The following is a 14,702-nucleotide window of genomic DNA, read 5'->3' on the forward strand; positions in this document are numbered from 1 at the left end:
CTATATGCTGTTGACCCTTCGACTGTATTCCCCATACCTGTTACACACACAAGTAGCCCAGTGTACAAAGGCCTGCATACTATTATATTTCAAAGTAGACATTCAACGTGTCCATAACAGATATTTTAAAAACTCTATTGTAATGATATAATACATTTCATAATCAAATTAATATTAGTATCATTAGGCTATTATTACTATGATTTAATTACCTTTTCAATTTACTCGCTGAAATCATAGACAGTAAAGTCTGAAATAAGTGTCTTAAATCCTTTCAGAATATATTGCCGTTGATATTTCACTTATTCGCTTGAACCCTCATAAAACTTGTCCCTGTCTGTTTTGGGCCTTTACGCTTCTCAGTGCGCTTTTACGCACAGAAGGCCAACAAGGTCACGATCGAGGGGTCACAGCCGTACAGCCAAGAAAACCAGATAAATTAAATATAAATAATATGATTAAGGGGAAATGTCTTCTTGTGTTATAACTTATCATAGCTTTAGAACTGGACAAGATCAACTAGGCTACATTTACTGTGCATCTGCGTAAGTTGCTCTACCACTATTACGCGACGTGTGTGCGTAAAAGTCTATTTTAAACCGGTGGAATAGGCCTGTGCTTTAAATGAGAATTCCCAAAACGATTAGCCCATCAAGTAATTTCCTTTTCTAAAGACGGCAGCCATTTACTGAAGAAACATGTGACCTATTTAACGGGACCTTTTGGGTGATGAAGCTCACTAAACGGCAGATCACGGATCTCCTGTCAAATCCCCAATTTACACAATACAATCCATCTGCTCTGGCTGCTACGCGGCGCCATTGTAGCTATGTATAACCCGATCTGTTCGAGCACTGCCTTACCCCTATAACGACATACCCAAATGTGCACTGGGCTCGGTATAGCCTACGTATACCACCCCCTCATACCCTTCTACACATACGCGCGCGCACGCACGCAGGCACACACACACACACACACACACACACACACACACACACACACACACACACATCCCCATCCCATACCCGCCCCTCTCCCAAATTTTAGATGAAAGGGCTTTTGGATTTTGGATGACGCTCCGAATCACGTGTCCATAGGAAATACACTCGCTATAATTTTTTTGGGAGCTGCTTCGTCCTGCGCCGCCGACCATAGTTGTTTTGCCGTCTCCATACAGTGTAGCAGAGGGGTGGATAGGTAATGTAATGTAATGTACCTTGCCGTGGTCACTGACGGGTTCACGCCAGTTCACCGGGTTCACTTGAGGAGAGCTCCCACCCCCTGCTCGCCCGCTCTTCTTCTCAAAACGCAACGATCGGAGCTTATCCAATATAATTCATTTATATATTAATGTTGGATTCCATTTTTTCCCGCCGACTGTTGAGGTAAGGACACATTTACTCTTCCTTACCGCGAATACATTTTATTATTGGCGAGGTGAGCTCTCCAAAGTTGTTTACTGAAATTATGCCGCGCTATTGAATATTGAATTTACATCTGGTGCTGTAGTCAAGGCAGTTTATATGAAGTCGCCAATGTATAAAATGGCGACAGTAGGTGGAGGAGGGGGGTGGAGGATTTTTGGAAATATGCATAAGGTTATATGGAGTGCCAGATCGCCTTTGGCAAGTAGGTTGCGAGGTGGTGTGCTGCCCCACAGCCTTGCGAATGGAGTGAAATGGGTTAACTCGTCAGTTTGTTACAGTTACAACAACAGATCCTCCGTCTGGCTGAATTTGCGCTCCTTCTCGCGCTATATAATAATGTGGCGTATCTGCTCATTTTATTGCACAACGCGCTGTATTTCCTCGCAGTGCTGCCAGTGTGTGAGTGGTTTTTAGTTGTGAAAGACTTCTGAACAGAGTGATATAGCGGGCTTATTGACTGATATAAGAAGCCTCCGAGTCCATATAGGTTTTCAAACTGCTCGCCAAGTATCAATTTTCATCCATTGATCGGCGCACTCCCTACACATTTCTTCCTCTTGCCTGGGCAGAAAGGTAGGCCTGTACGTCAATGCTCGGGACTCTTTTTCTTTCATTTCCTCCTCTCCCTCCTGCCAACATGTGCTGCTGCCCTGCTCACATATACGCACGCACACCCACACTCGCACAATATATACAGTACAGTAAGAAGATCGGCTCATTTCAGGAGCCCGCAGATGGTTTGCAAACTGTGGATCATCAGTGAGGTGTGGTGTTAAAAAATGTCAGCTCCTGTAAGGTCACATTTATCTATCTGTACATAAATATTGACCCAGCTTTGGATGCCATGTGTCTCCCTCTGCCTCCAGGGGAGGGACCTCTCTGCCTCCATGGATCATGTGTGCTTCCATAACACAGGAGACACCATGTGTGGTTCCATCACACATGAGACAGCCCTATATTATTCAAGTGGGCAGCTAGACAGGCATGAATCACTGGTCATTTTTTAAATGTGTTTTAATGATTTTATCATGTAAGCTTGTTACACAAAATGTAGGTCATGAAAATGACTGAGCGAGTGGGTGTTTGGACTATGGAGAGTGACCCCAGTCCTGTAGTCCTGTCTCCAGTGGCCTTTTCTGCACCCCAATTGTTCTTTTTTTAGGCTTATATTGAGGACCGGCTTAACAAAGGTAAATGAGCTCTCGCTGTTCAGATCTGGCAGATTGGGTTCAGCCTGGGCCGGTGAGTTCAGTGTGTGTGTGTGTGTGTGTGTGTGTGTGTGTGTGTGTGTGGAGGTTTTTCACTCCAGCAGAAGGCTCACACCGGGGGAATGTCAATTCCCTTTGTGGATCCCTGGGAACGCTCTTCCATCTCCCTCCTCGGAACTGCCGTAATGAGGCCAGGCATATTGCCTTTCATTCCTCACTCCCTGCAATTAGGCACAGCTCACAATTTTCGTTATGGCCACAGCGGAGTGTTTGTACACACAGACACAATGTGGTTGGCCACGACTGCCCGCTCCCCTCCACAAATCAGGATCTCGGCACATGCCCCGCTCATATACCTTAGAACCTGTCATTTTTAGGATTTGGTGTTCTGTTGTTCAACAGCAGTCACTGTAGATGTTAAGTTTGTGTGGGCCTCCCACAGCTCAAAATGAATCCCCCGCCAGAGAATACAGAGGAAGATCATATGGTCATGATTTGCAGATTTAGCTGACATGGAGTGTATAACATTCCTTAAGTTCAGAGAAGAAAATCAACTGTCTAATGTCAACCAGATCTATTTTCTAGCTGTTTTTATACAAACAAGCATTCATGATAGCGGCATTCCTTACAATCCTCACAGAACATTCACAGAACAACTATTGGGAGTGCTATTTTTCCCACCAGAAAGGGTGGCGTTGTATTATACAGGTTCACTTTTATTTGGGCCTTTTATCCTCTTTTGGTATTGCTTTTGTCATCGTACCAATGCCGTGTATGGAAGCGCCGACTGCTCAAAAGCCTCACTAAAACAGCATGTTTGCACAGTTCCCACCAAAAGAACCGCCCGAGCACTGAGGGGGGAGAGGAGGGGTGGGCCAGGCCTTGGGGCGAGCAGGGAAAGAGCCCCTGCCACTTTTTCTGTCCCGTGCAAGAAAGGGTTCGGTCAGCAGGAGCTGGCATTTGCCCGGCTTTGGCAGTTACAGGACGCTGTGATGTCAGCCATTTTAGGATGGACAGTACAGTGTGCGGTACGCCGCCATCTTTCTTCCTCTTCTTCTTTAGTTGCCAAATGAATGCCTGTAGTCTTGGCTACAGAACTGAAGAAGTTATTCATCAGAAGTGATGCAAAAGGATGCGTGACTCTGATTTTTTTTCTCTGCGCACCATGGTTTGTTTGTCCGTCATTCATCTGGGCCACAGATAGAAGAGTTGGGAGAACAAGATTTCCACAGAGCGCTCACCCTAACACAAAACAGGACCATGCAACAAAGATGCTCAGACAGACGGAGCGCCATAGGTATGCAGTGTACGGCCACAGTCTCCGGGCCTCTGCACTGATTCAACAAGACAATAACGCTGACTGGAGGTCATTAACAGCTGCGATATTTCTTTCATCAACCTCCGTCATAAACACGAGAACAATTGAGCTGAAATTTATTTTATGGACGACCTGGTTGAGGAAGAAAATAGCAGAGTTGTTATTGCCCACATCACCCAAAGTTATCTGAAAGAGACTTGAACCATGAATGGACTCTTCAAAAGACGGCTGGCAGGGCATGTGGATTAAGTTTGTCCCGTACCGGATGCAGTGCAGGGAATGCAGTGTGTACATCTTCTGTGTGGGCGTGGGCGAGTGACTGTGGGCTGTGTGTGTGGTGTGGCGTGGTGGGCAAGGGGAAGAGAGGGGTTGCCATGGCGATGTTAACACATGAGTGGCACCACCGACCGGTCTCCCAGTGGATGAGGCTGCAGTCATGGAGGTAAGGGTGTGTGTGTGTGTGTGTGTGTGTGTGTGTGTGTGTGTGTGTGTGTGTGTGTGTGTGTGTGTGTGTGTGTGTGTGCGTGTGTGTGTGTGTGTGTGTGTGTGGAGCAGGAGGAGTAGAATGAGGAGAAGGAGATGGCTGATAACACCTGCATCTCACACACTAATTCGGACACTTAAGCACGTACACAAACACGCCCATGTAGAAAAAAAGAAGAGCCCACAGTGGAGACAGAGACCACACACTGTAGCTGGACATGCGGTTGAGACTGTGTGAAGTCATGTGCGGTATTACTGTGCTAAAGACCCTGATGATTCTCAATTGTTTTTCAGCACACGTATAACACTGGAGCCCGACACTTATTCATGCTGGCTAAGCGTACAGTGCCATTCACATTCAAAGATGTCCCCAAACTGAAACCTGTCACCCTTACTGTCAATGAAAAAAATAAACATAGTCCATAGTCCTTCCTTACTGGCAAGTGTGACACAGGAGACACACCGAAAAACAGTACAATCGCAATTTGACAGTCAGACGTCTAAAGCCTCCCAGCGCTGGATCACGTTTCCCTTATAAATGAGGCGCCATTGTTCCCAATCTCTTCGCTGTGCAAGACAGTAATTGCTCTCTGTCTCTGGCTTATATTTGGGTGTCCAGCTGATCCACTCACATGACGTTAATCTATTTAATGGACATTTGGCAGAAAACAGATTTCTTTTTTGGGGGGGGGATCATTCAGATGTATCTGTCAGGAGTTCCCCCCTCTCTCTGCCCCGAACCCCCCAGCAAAGGGCAGGTCATTTTTGGGCAGATTTTTTGGAGCAGACCCTCAAGACAGCCGTGGATCACAGTCAAAGCAAATTATGCGCAGAACAAATATGATCATAAGTGAGAAAAAATCAAGCCTGTTTTACATTTTATTTAAATTTTTATTTTTCGCTCTTCTGTGACTGTCGCGTCAAGAGACCCCTTGTCAGTTTTTCAGTTCAAAGAGAAAGCTTTTTAGAGCGGTGCAGGTGCTAAATGTTGCAGAGGTGAGAAGGGAGTGTGTGTGCGTGTGCGTGTGTGTGTGTGTGTGTGTGTGATGAGTTCCTACAAGGTGTCAGCAGCAAGGAGGAATATTGAAACAGCGGAGCCTGTCATCATCATCAGTCATCCTCTCACTTTACTTCCAACTGTCTGAGTTTAGTCTTCCTTTGTCCTTCTTCTTCTCCTCCAGCCGTCACATTCTTATTCATGTGACAGGCAGCACAACAACAACAGCAATCTCTGTTTTGTTTAATGTCATCTGTAGGTGACCCAACAATCTGGGAGGGTCTGAATCAGTGGACTGCTTTGAATTCAATTTTAATGTTTAGCAACCACTTTAGCAGCCTTGCCTCCCCTCTCTCCGCTGGTAGCAGCTCGTTGTAGATTGGCCATGTTTTTCATGTTGTAATATTGTAATTACTGCAGCAGTTTATGAGGTGATGAAAAAAGGGGACTCATGCTGCTTCCTTTCAATTGATTTTTTTCTAAAATGGGAGGAGCACACTCAGCTGCTTGCCAAAAGTGTGGAGAAGATAATGAAATATTAATGAAATGTAAATATAGTATTGTTATGGAAATTATGGTGTAAGAGCAGACAAGGAGGGGGGGGCCTCTTGTAACTATTGAAGCTGCTATTAAATCAGGCGGAACGTATAAACCCTGTCAGAATTTAAACCTAGCCTAATCCCATTTGTTTTGAAACGCTAGTTTTAGTAAAGTTGAATGGTTCAAATGCGGCGAACGAGGCCCCTCTGCTTACGCCGAAGCGTGGGTGTTCAGAAAGCCCGTCTAAGAGCTCTGCCACTTTCCTTGGCTTCAGATACGACTCCCCTGGTCCGCTGAGATGAAAAGGGTTTTATGTGCCATAGAGCCAGTGTGAGGACATACGACACATTTGGGACAGTGATCGTCTGAGCGTTGTCTACCTTGCTGCTGAAACACAAGGCCTGGCTTTTCAGGGAGGAACCATTCACTGGCTCCCTGTCTGGGAAGCCCTTGTCTGTGTCTGATTGCATGTCTCGCTCGCCAGATAAAGCAGCCCATTCTTTTGATATGTGACCTGATTCTTTATGTAACCTTTTCCCAACTTTTGGCTCATCTTGGGTTTTCTCATGCAGGAAATGGGCTGTTTTTACGGGGAGGGGAGCGTCTGTGCTAGGCCTCGCGTCTGTCTCGTCACAGACCAGCATTCCCCCTCTGGGGGGGCTGCTTCACCACTCCGGGGCATACCTACCGCTGAGACCAAGTTACAATCTCCATCACTTTAGTTTTTCAGACATCTTGGCATAAAGCATGCTGTCTGTGGCACAAACAAAATGATTCACTACAGTACAAATAAACCAAGCCAACAGTTATTGTTCACAAAGTTCTAGTGACAGTCACAGTCACACATATGTTTCAGATGTGCTTGTCTACATCCCTCCGTTGCGTTAAAGCAGACTTCTTAATCCGTCATTCATTAGGACACACTCGTTGAATGCTGTGTCCTCAGCACGGGTTAATCGAGTGTGCCGTCAGTGGATATCATGACCCCTCTGGCGGCAAAACATACAGCAAATGCCTGTGCCACGATGCAGTGAACCGGGATTACTGCATAAGATGCCGTTGACCTAGTTTTTTGTTGTTTGTTTGTTTTGTTTAGTTTCCTTTTTTTTCTTTGGTCAAAATACAGCAGCCATCAGTAGGAGTGAAAAGGGTAGTTACAAGGAGGTAGTGACAGTCTGTATGGGATCAGTGTGTACTGTTGGGCGGTCAATTGAGGGGGTTTAATTCTGGAACAGGTTCATCTTTTATTAATCATCCAGCCGGCCAGCCATGGTGAACAACACGCACGTGGACGCATTTCAAATGTAAGTCTGCGAAAGTGCTCTTCACTGTTAATATGCAGCGGGACAAAAACTAAATCTGTTGAGAGTATGTGAAATTGTTTTTTTCTGTAACCGACAAAATGCAGTACAAGATGTTTACGCGTGCTGGATTTCCAACAGAGACCAGGTTGTGGATGGCGTGCTGCGTAAATGTTATGTTTTTACCAGAACGATACGCTTACAGGAGAAGGGAAAGCCTGGGTGTTTTGGATAGATGATGATAGGATGAGACTAGTTTTCAGCAGCATGTCACACATCGGTGCCTCTCCGGTCTGAGAAGGGAAGTCGAGAGTGATTTACAGAGGCTGTGTGAGTGCGTGCCTGTGTCAAAAGTTCATGCCGAGGTCAGAGGGTCCAGAGCTACTTTGATATGTATTTAAAAAATAATTGTTTTCTATTTTTCAGGGTTTAAAAAAATCAGCTGTATCTCTATATAAACACTCTTATGGAGTGTACAAAGTGTCTTGTCTTACAAACTGTTAAATAGCTGTGGCTTTGTGAGAGAGCGCTTCATAATGTGGACAAGAAAGAGGAGAGGGTTAGGTTTAGAAAAGACTACAGAGACAATCCGTATCCATCCTCATGCCTGGAGTATTATGGGAAGGGGAAGTCTGTGGATGTGGTTTGCTAATGGCTTCGTGCCCCCAGTGATCTGTGTATTAGGGTTTTATGTTGTTTGCATGCAACGCCCTGCTGCTCGTTTACACATGTACTATGAGATGGCCACTTACAAGCTGCAGGCTCATGTAAAATGGCTTCAGATGTGTTTAAAGTAACTTTCTCAGACCTTATGAGCTGGGGGACACAGTCACACACACACTCTCACATCAGTCACTCAATTTCCCGTCTGACACTACATAATGGGAAAGTTACACTGTAACGTCTGATGTAAAGCATTTGGCTCACATCCAAGTGTGGCAGGAAAATCCTCACTCTCACCAACAAAGTTATTTAATCTTCACTGATTTCCTTATCACACCAAAGATAGACAGGACAGCACGACCCAGAGCATGAGAAACAATTCCATATCTTACGTGGGAAAATGCCTACATTTACCCTGTAAAAAGCACACTATATTTACAATAATAACACTTGTACAAGCAACATAGGTTTACCAAATATTTCTTGTAGAAAGACATAAGCCTGTGCGCATATTTTCGCAAACTTAGATTTGCTGCAGACAATGTGAAACAGCTGGTTAGGTTGGATACCTCCGGCACTATCAATTTGGGGCGGTGAAGTGCATCCCAATCTATAGATGCACTATCCCCAAAGGTGGTCTGTGGCCGATAATTATTAACTGATATTAACTCTTTCCTTGAGTGAGGGAGCCGGCGTTTGGGAACAAAGATCCTAGCATCCATTCAAACACAGCACCTCACAGTACGCAAAAAATACTTCTAGCTTTAATGTTAGTGCTGACCAACATTTCTATCACACGTTTTGTTAACAATCGTTACTAAGAATATTTCTGTTGACACATGCAATCAATAATATCAAAATTAGACCTATGGCGACAGTGAAAAACAAATATGCCAGCGATAAGAGTGTCATTTCTGGCTCTGTTGATTTTATGCCCTTTTTTTAATTTAATCATAAAAAGAGAAAGAGGTCTGAAGAAAATAACCATGACACTGACAGGCAGCGTTGATTGAAAAGGGTGTGTGTGTGTGTGTGTGTGTGTGTGTGTAGTGTCTGAAATTATTTTCTTTGTAGATTTCCTTTAATGTAAATATTTTTGCAATAATTAGGAACCCAGCCAAAGGTAAAATGAAAATAATCATTTTGAATAACTCATTCCATTCTTTAAAATGTGTGGAAGATCCAATTTCCGATGTCATTATTGCAACTTTAATTTTCTATTGTGAGCATAATGCAAAAGGTACTCTTTTACTTTAGTATTTTAATTGCTGATGAATACCGCCAACACTTATCACACTGTATTTCCACCTACTTTACATATTTGCTTCCTCTCACTTCTGCTTACTATAATGTCAGGTTTAAATATTTCATATGTTTTACATTTTCTCAAAGCAATCGAATATAAATCCGATACCATTATCGGTATGTAGTTGTCATAATACTGCCATTTCATTTTCTGTAATTACATTAATAATTAAATACAGGCTGAAAGAGTAACATGTCTCTTTTTTGTGTTTGTTATTTATCGCAGGATCCAGGGAGCTGTTAAACTTGTCCATGTGACAGGAGTCTTAAAGTGGCAGATGGCATGAAGCAACACTGTGATATCATAGTGGCTGGTCCATGACACTAAACTCCATTCAACCCTCTCCACTCTCCACCCGCCCTCTGTTTTCATCATACTGGATAAGCAATCACTCACTCTCTCATCTACACAAAGCTGCACAATGGCCAGCAAGAGGAAATCCACTGTACCCTGCATGATACCATCCAAATCCAAACATGTACGTGAAGAAATCATACTGGGCTCGCTTCCAGAACTCCTACCAACCATCCCGGAAGACAGCATACTCAGCATCTCTGGAGAAGAGTCTGGCAATTTCTCCCACAGCTCCTCCAGATCTGAAAGTGGCATTGAAATGCAGAAAGGAGGTACATACAGCTGTCCAAAGTGCCGTTTTGAGTCCAGAGATCTAAACTACTTTTTGGATCACATGCACAACTGCCATTTAGACTTTAGGGCCCAGCCCACCTTCTACTGCCTGAACTGTGGGGTGTCGGTCGTCCGCTTTGAGGCTCTGGCTCTGCATAACGCTAAAGCCCACCCTAAGATAATGGAGGGCTTGGTCACTGCCTCCCTAACTGTCAACAAGAGGGATGGAGTAACAACAGTGGAGCAAAACCTCTTCACAGACAGTGGAGAAAACCACAGAGATTCTGGGATATGCTTCACCAAAACGCCGATTGCAAAGATGATGAAGGCCAAGGGGGAGCACAAAAAGATTGTGGTTTCTCACACAGTGGAGGTGCGGAAGATAGACACTGGAAAGGATGTAGACCCCAGAATGCTGAAAAATGTGCCTGAACTCCAAAACGGGGCTCTCAGTGTTTCTGCTGCCCCAGCTATGCCGAGGACCACCGTCAATCATGCGACGACAGTGTCCAACCAAGTCTTTCACCAGCACACTCCCTCCCTTTACACCCCCTCCTCCTCTGATTCTAATAAAGACCTTCCAAAGGTGATGATCCCTCTTAGCAGCATCCCCACCTACGATGCTGCCATGGACACCAGCAGCTTTCTCAAGACATCCTTTGGCAAGTTCCCCTACCCGACCAAAGCTGAACTCTGCTACTTAACCGTGGTCTCAGAGTTCCCAGAAGAGCAAATCAAACTGTGGTTTACTGCCCAAAGGCTCAAGCAGGGCATAAGCTGGTCCCCCGAAGAGATAGACGAGGCCAGGAGGAAGATGTTCAATACTGTGTTCCAGGGTGGAGCACCTCAAAAGCAACCCGCAGCACAACGGCACGTTAATCACATTGTAAGCCACCACACTGTCACTGCCCATCCAGGCTCAAAAGGACCAAACTTTCAGATGGCTAAAGTTCACTATGGCAGTATACAAACCAGGCATGGCGGGATCATGACCACACAGGCAAGCATGTCAACCAACCCCCATGTCACTAGGGTCTCTTATTCTACTCCAGCCATCGCCCCAAAGTTTCCATCCACCGTCAGAACCACAAAGGTACTGAACAAGAATACTCAACCCACCGTGGAGCCAGACAAGGACAATGGCCTTGGCCTGGACATGGCTGGAAGCAGCGTTTGTGTGAGTAGCACCAGCAGCAGTCGAAGCAGCAGTAGCAGCAGTAGCTGCAGTAGTAGCAGCAGCATCAGCAGCTATGCCAGCAGCAGTAATGGTGGTGAGAATGTCACCAGGAAACTGCTGCAAAACAGTAGTCCCACTAACAACATCAACAGCATCACCACTTGCTCTACCAACATTAGCAATAATGATGGTCATTGTGTTGCTAACACCAACGGGAAACCAATTGTCCAAAGCAACAGTTCACCAAGTGGATCAGAAGGTTCAAACAGTTCAAAGAGTCCAGTGATCATTGAAAACACCAGCAAATCCCCTATCACCAGTAACAGCCATAACAGTGGCATAGCCAGTCCACAAGAGCAGGCCCATGCCTCGAAACCCGACAACGAACGCAACAACTACAACTACAACAACAACCACAAGACCAACAACAGCAGTATAAGCAATGAATACCCAAGTACCACCTGTAGTGACGGTGTCCCTAACCTGAACCATGCCAGCAAATCCCCCACTGAAATTACCAGCACTACTGTTATTACAAAAAGCTCACCCATTTTAGATGAGGGCAAAGGCAACAAGGAGTTTCCCATAAAAGGAATGTCAATCTTGCAGCAACTCATCAGGGAGGATGACCCATTTGCTAGGGACAGAAGCTGCACAGAGCTGAAAGTTGACCCCATCAAGATCAACTTCAAGAGGCTGAAGATGAATGAGTCCGAGACTACATCTGAGATTGTAGATCAAGCCCAGGTGTCTACTCCTCAAACGTCTTTCTCACCCCCCTGGGGCAACAAGACCCCCCAGCAGCTGCTCATCCTCCGACAGGTTTTCTACAACACCCGCTGGCCCAGCAGCCAGCATTATGAGGACTTGAGCGTCCAGACAGGCCTTCCCAAGTCAGAGGTGGTTCGCTGGTTCAGTGACAGCCGTTACAGCCACAAGAATGGGCAGCTGAAGTGGCTGGAGACCTATCAACAACCGCCTGCAGATTCAGAGGAAGTGAGGAGCCTCGGAGAGGCCGAGGTTGAGTCACCAAAGGACTCTCCAGTGGCCAAAAAGAAACTGGTTGAGATAGAAATTAACAAGCACCTTGAAGGAGAAGCAGGACTGAACTCAGGGCAGCGGGTTGTGTGGCAGGATTCATACTCACCGCTGCTGAGTCTGATGGGGTCCGAGGGGAACGGCGAGCAAGGCCGAGCTGAGGGGCCAGCACAGACTGGAGTCATGCAGGATCCCTGGTCTGAGAGAGCAGACGACCAACAGCAGCCCATCATGGCCAGGCAGTCATTTATTGATCAGACTGATGCCAATCAGGCCAGGTAAGTCAGTCACAAATCTCAAATTAATAATTAAAAAGTGTGATCACAGTTCCTAAAGTAAGATACCCTTCTTATTCACAGTGCCTTGTGATATTTTACAAGATTAGCACTAGTTATCAATCAAGAAAACAAAACGAATGTAGGCCAGGTGGAGTGATGAAAGCATGACAGCTCGCTTTTCGTTGTCGTTGCTATGTGATGTACAGTAAAAAGGAGGCAGCAGAAGTGTGTACAGGTACTCATGCTAAGTAGCTCATTCAGGCAATCAAAGGTCTGTGTTCAGGAAGCTATTTTTGGATAAGTAGGCGACTTTGCTGTTGAATTATAGATTGAGAGTGCATGCTAATATATGTGAATAAATCATGACAATTGTCTTTGGTGAGATTGATTTCCAAGAGGCAACTAAACCCGTAAGCAGGCATCTTTTTTACCACGCTTCCTCCCTAAATGTTGTACCTCACCTGTACAACAGTAATGCAGTACAACAAGGAACTTTCTTATCTCGACCTCACAATTTGTACATGTTGTGTTTGACTCTCTGTGTTTGTGTGTTGCTGATAGGGATCGCCTGAGGATGGAGCTGCTGGAGGTGTGATGAAGCAGGCCCAGTCTCGCCAGAGGAACATGATGTTTAAAGGCTTGCTCCCCTGGCCCGAAGAAGAGTGTTCATAATGACAGCAGATGTGATTGTAGCTGGACCGTTGGACTCTGACTGTAACTGTGAATACCCCCCATCCCTCCTCCTTCTCCTCTTCCATCTGCCATCACTTCCTGCCATCGTCAAAAGAAAGAACTTCTCACCTTTAAGTCCTGTGATGTTAAAGCCTTTCATGCTTCTTTGTGGTTGTGTGGGGAGGGTGCACAATGAGGTCAGTACGAGGGATCAAAGAATAGAAAGAGAAAAGACGCACACTGACTGGAAAACTGACTTGAATGAGCAAAGATAGGATGGGATAGGGCCGAGAGATATTGTTTTTGGTTGGGAGGTAGAAATATATATATATTTGATTGAAACTGCACTATAAAAGAAGGGTTGTACTGACTGGACAAACAAAAGATGTGTCAAGGAAATGTTATTGTTGGCTTTGTGATATTTTTTACTTTTTTAGCAACCAGTACTTCAGCACTGCCTTGAATTTTTTCTTTTTCCGTTATTTGTTTTTTTCAATTCTATTTACTCCTATAGTCACTGTAAGTCCAGATGCAATCAAACATGGTTTATTTAGATCATTTAGTGTAAATGTTGGTGATCACTTTGCAGTTCAGCTACACGCAAGATACTATATACAATGCACTAATGAAGACAGCAATGCTAAAAATCACACTGCCCAACAGTAAAGGTATTGACTGCTCTGTCAAGATCAATACACTACACTGCCCTGCAAACTCAACAGAGAGAAGCCTGTCACGCTAACGTTGCCTTACTCAGCTCTGTCCATGTGTTTATATATGACCTGTCTTTCCATCACCTTGCTTTCCAGCTACTGTGCTGTCCTGAAAAAAAAACAAGAAAAGAAAAAAACATGCCAGTGCATTGATGGTCACTGTTCGTCTTTATCTGTGAAAAAAAAATCTTGTGCTGCTTTCTGTACACTTGGAGATGTTTAACTTTAAGCTGTAATTGTATCAAATATTGTTACTGGCAAAAATGTTGTTTAAGCAAAATTATCAATTTGATCCCTAGACACTGACAGAGTGAGATATTGTGCTAGCTAGAGAGCCAAATGAGGAGATATTTGCTCTCCTCTGAATTTTCTTGTGTTTATATAAACATAGTCACTACATGAATCCTATTAAGCTGCATCTTTGTCAAGCTGCTAATAGCTAAGAACGGTGCTATACCATCCAAAGTGAAATTGGAGGTTGATCTCCTACCAGCAGTGTATGCACTTGTGTCGAATGTTACAAATTTATTTTGGTTCGAGATAAATGGAATCTGGACTTACGGTGTTATGATCACTTTAAAAACTTTTATGAAATAGTCTGATCATGAAGCACTGTTGTATCATCCTTTCTACACTTCTGAATCTTTACAGAATAAACTGAATACTCACCAAGCAGGGACGTCTTGTTATTCTTCTCAGCAACTTGCACTATGAGTGAATATTAAATAGACAATGGATGTTCCAGTCAAATTGTTCAGTGTGATGCATGTGAAAGTAATATGTCAGGCACTAGGATTGGGAAAAATGCATACAGCCTCACCTGCTGGTTGGCAGCAGACAATGCAGTTTGTGCCAAGGAAGGAAAGATTTTAGTCTGTTTCCATGGGAGGGAATCTTTGCAGAATAACCTATTTATTTTGTCTGCTAGGTGAATTGTGAGGTATTTTAGGC

The 14,702-nt window shown here is 44.6% G+C and overlaps 1 protein-coding gene across 2 annotated transcripts; it reads left to right on the forward strand.

The window, feature by feature from the left end:
• The first annotated feature begins 1,123 nt into the window (after nt 1-1,123).
• zhx3a (zinc fingers and homeoboxes 3a) lies at nt 1,124-14,414 on the forward strand. 2 transcript variants are annotated; one of them, XM_080026987.1, is made up of 3 exons: nt 1,124-1,388; nt 9,472-12,366; nt 12,928-14,414. In XM_080026987.1, exons 2-3 carry the CDS (start codon nt 9,668-9,670, stop codon nt 12,959-12,961), a joined length of 2,733 nt encoding a protein of 910 aa, XP_079883113.1. In that variant the 5' UTR covers nt 1,124-1,388; nt 9,472-9,667; the 3' UTR covers nt 12,962-14,414. The 2 variants fall into 2 exon arrangements, with proteins under 2 accessions (XP_079883113.1, XP_079883114.1); XM_080026988.1 differs by lacking the exon at nt 1,124-1,388 and adding an exon at nt 4,332-4,398.
• The last annotated feature ends 288 nt before the right edge of the window (nt 14,415-14,702 follow it).

Source organism: Ammodytes marinus (genome assembly GCF_949987685.1).
Source record: "Ammodytes marinus genome assembly, chromosome: 4".
Lineage (NCBI taxonomy): Eukaryota > Metazoa > Chordata > Actinopteri > Uranoscopiformes > Ammodytidae > Ammodytes > Ammodytes marinus.

Bases quoted from the DNA above. Each gene is read 5' to 3' on its own strand.
- zhx3a (XM_080026987.1), top strand. From the start codon at position 9,668: ATGGCCAGCAAGAGGAAATCCACTGTACCCTGCATGATACCATCCAAA. The intron at 12,367-12,927 runs GTAAGTCAGTCA...TGTTGCTGATAG, and splicing joins ACTGATGCCAATCAGGCCAG to GGATCGCCTGAGGATGGAGC.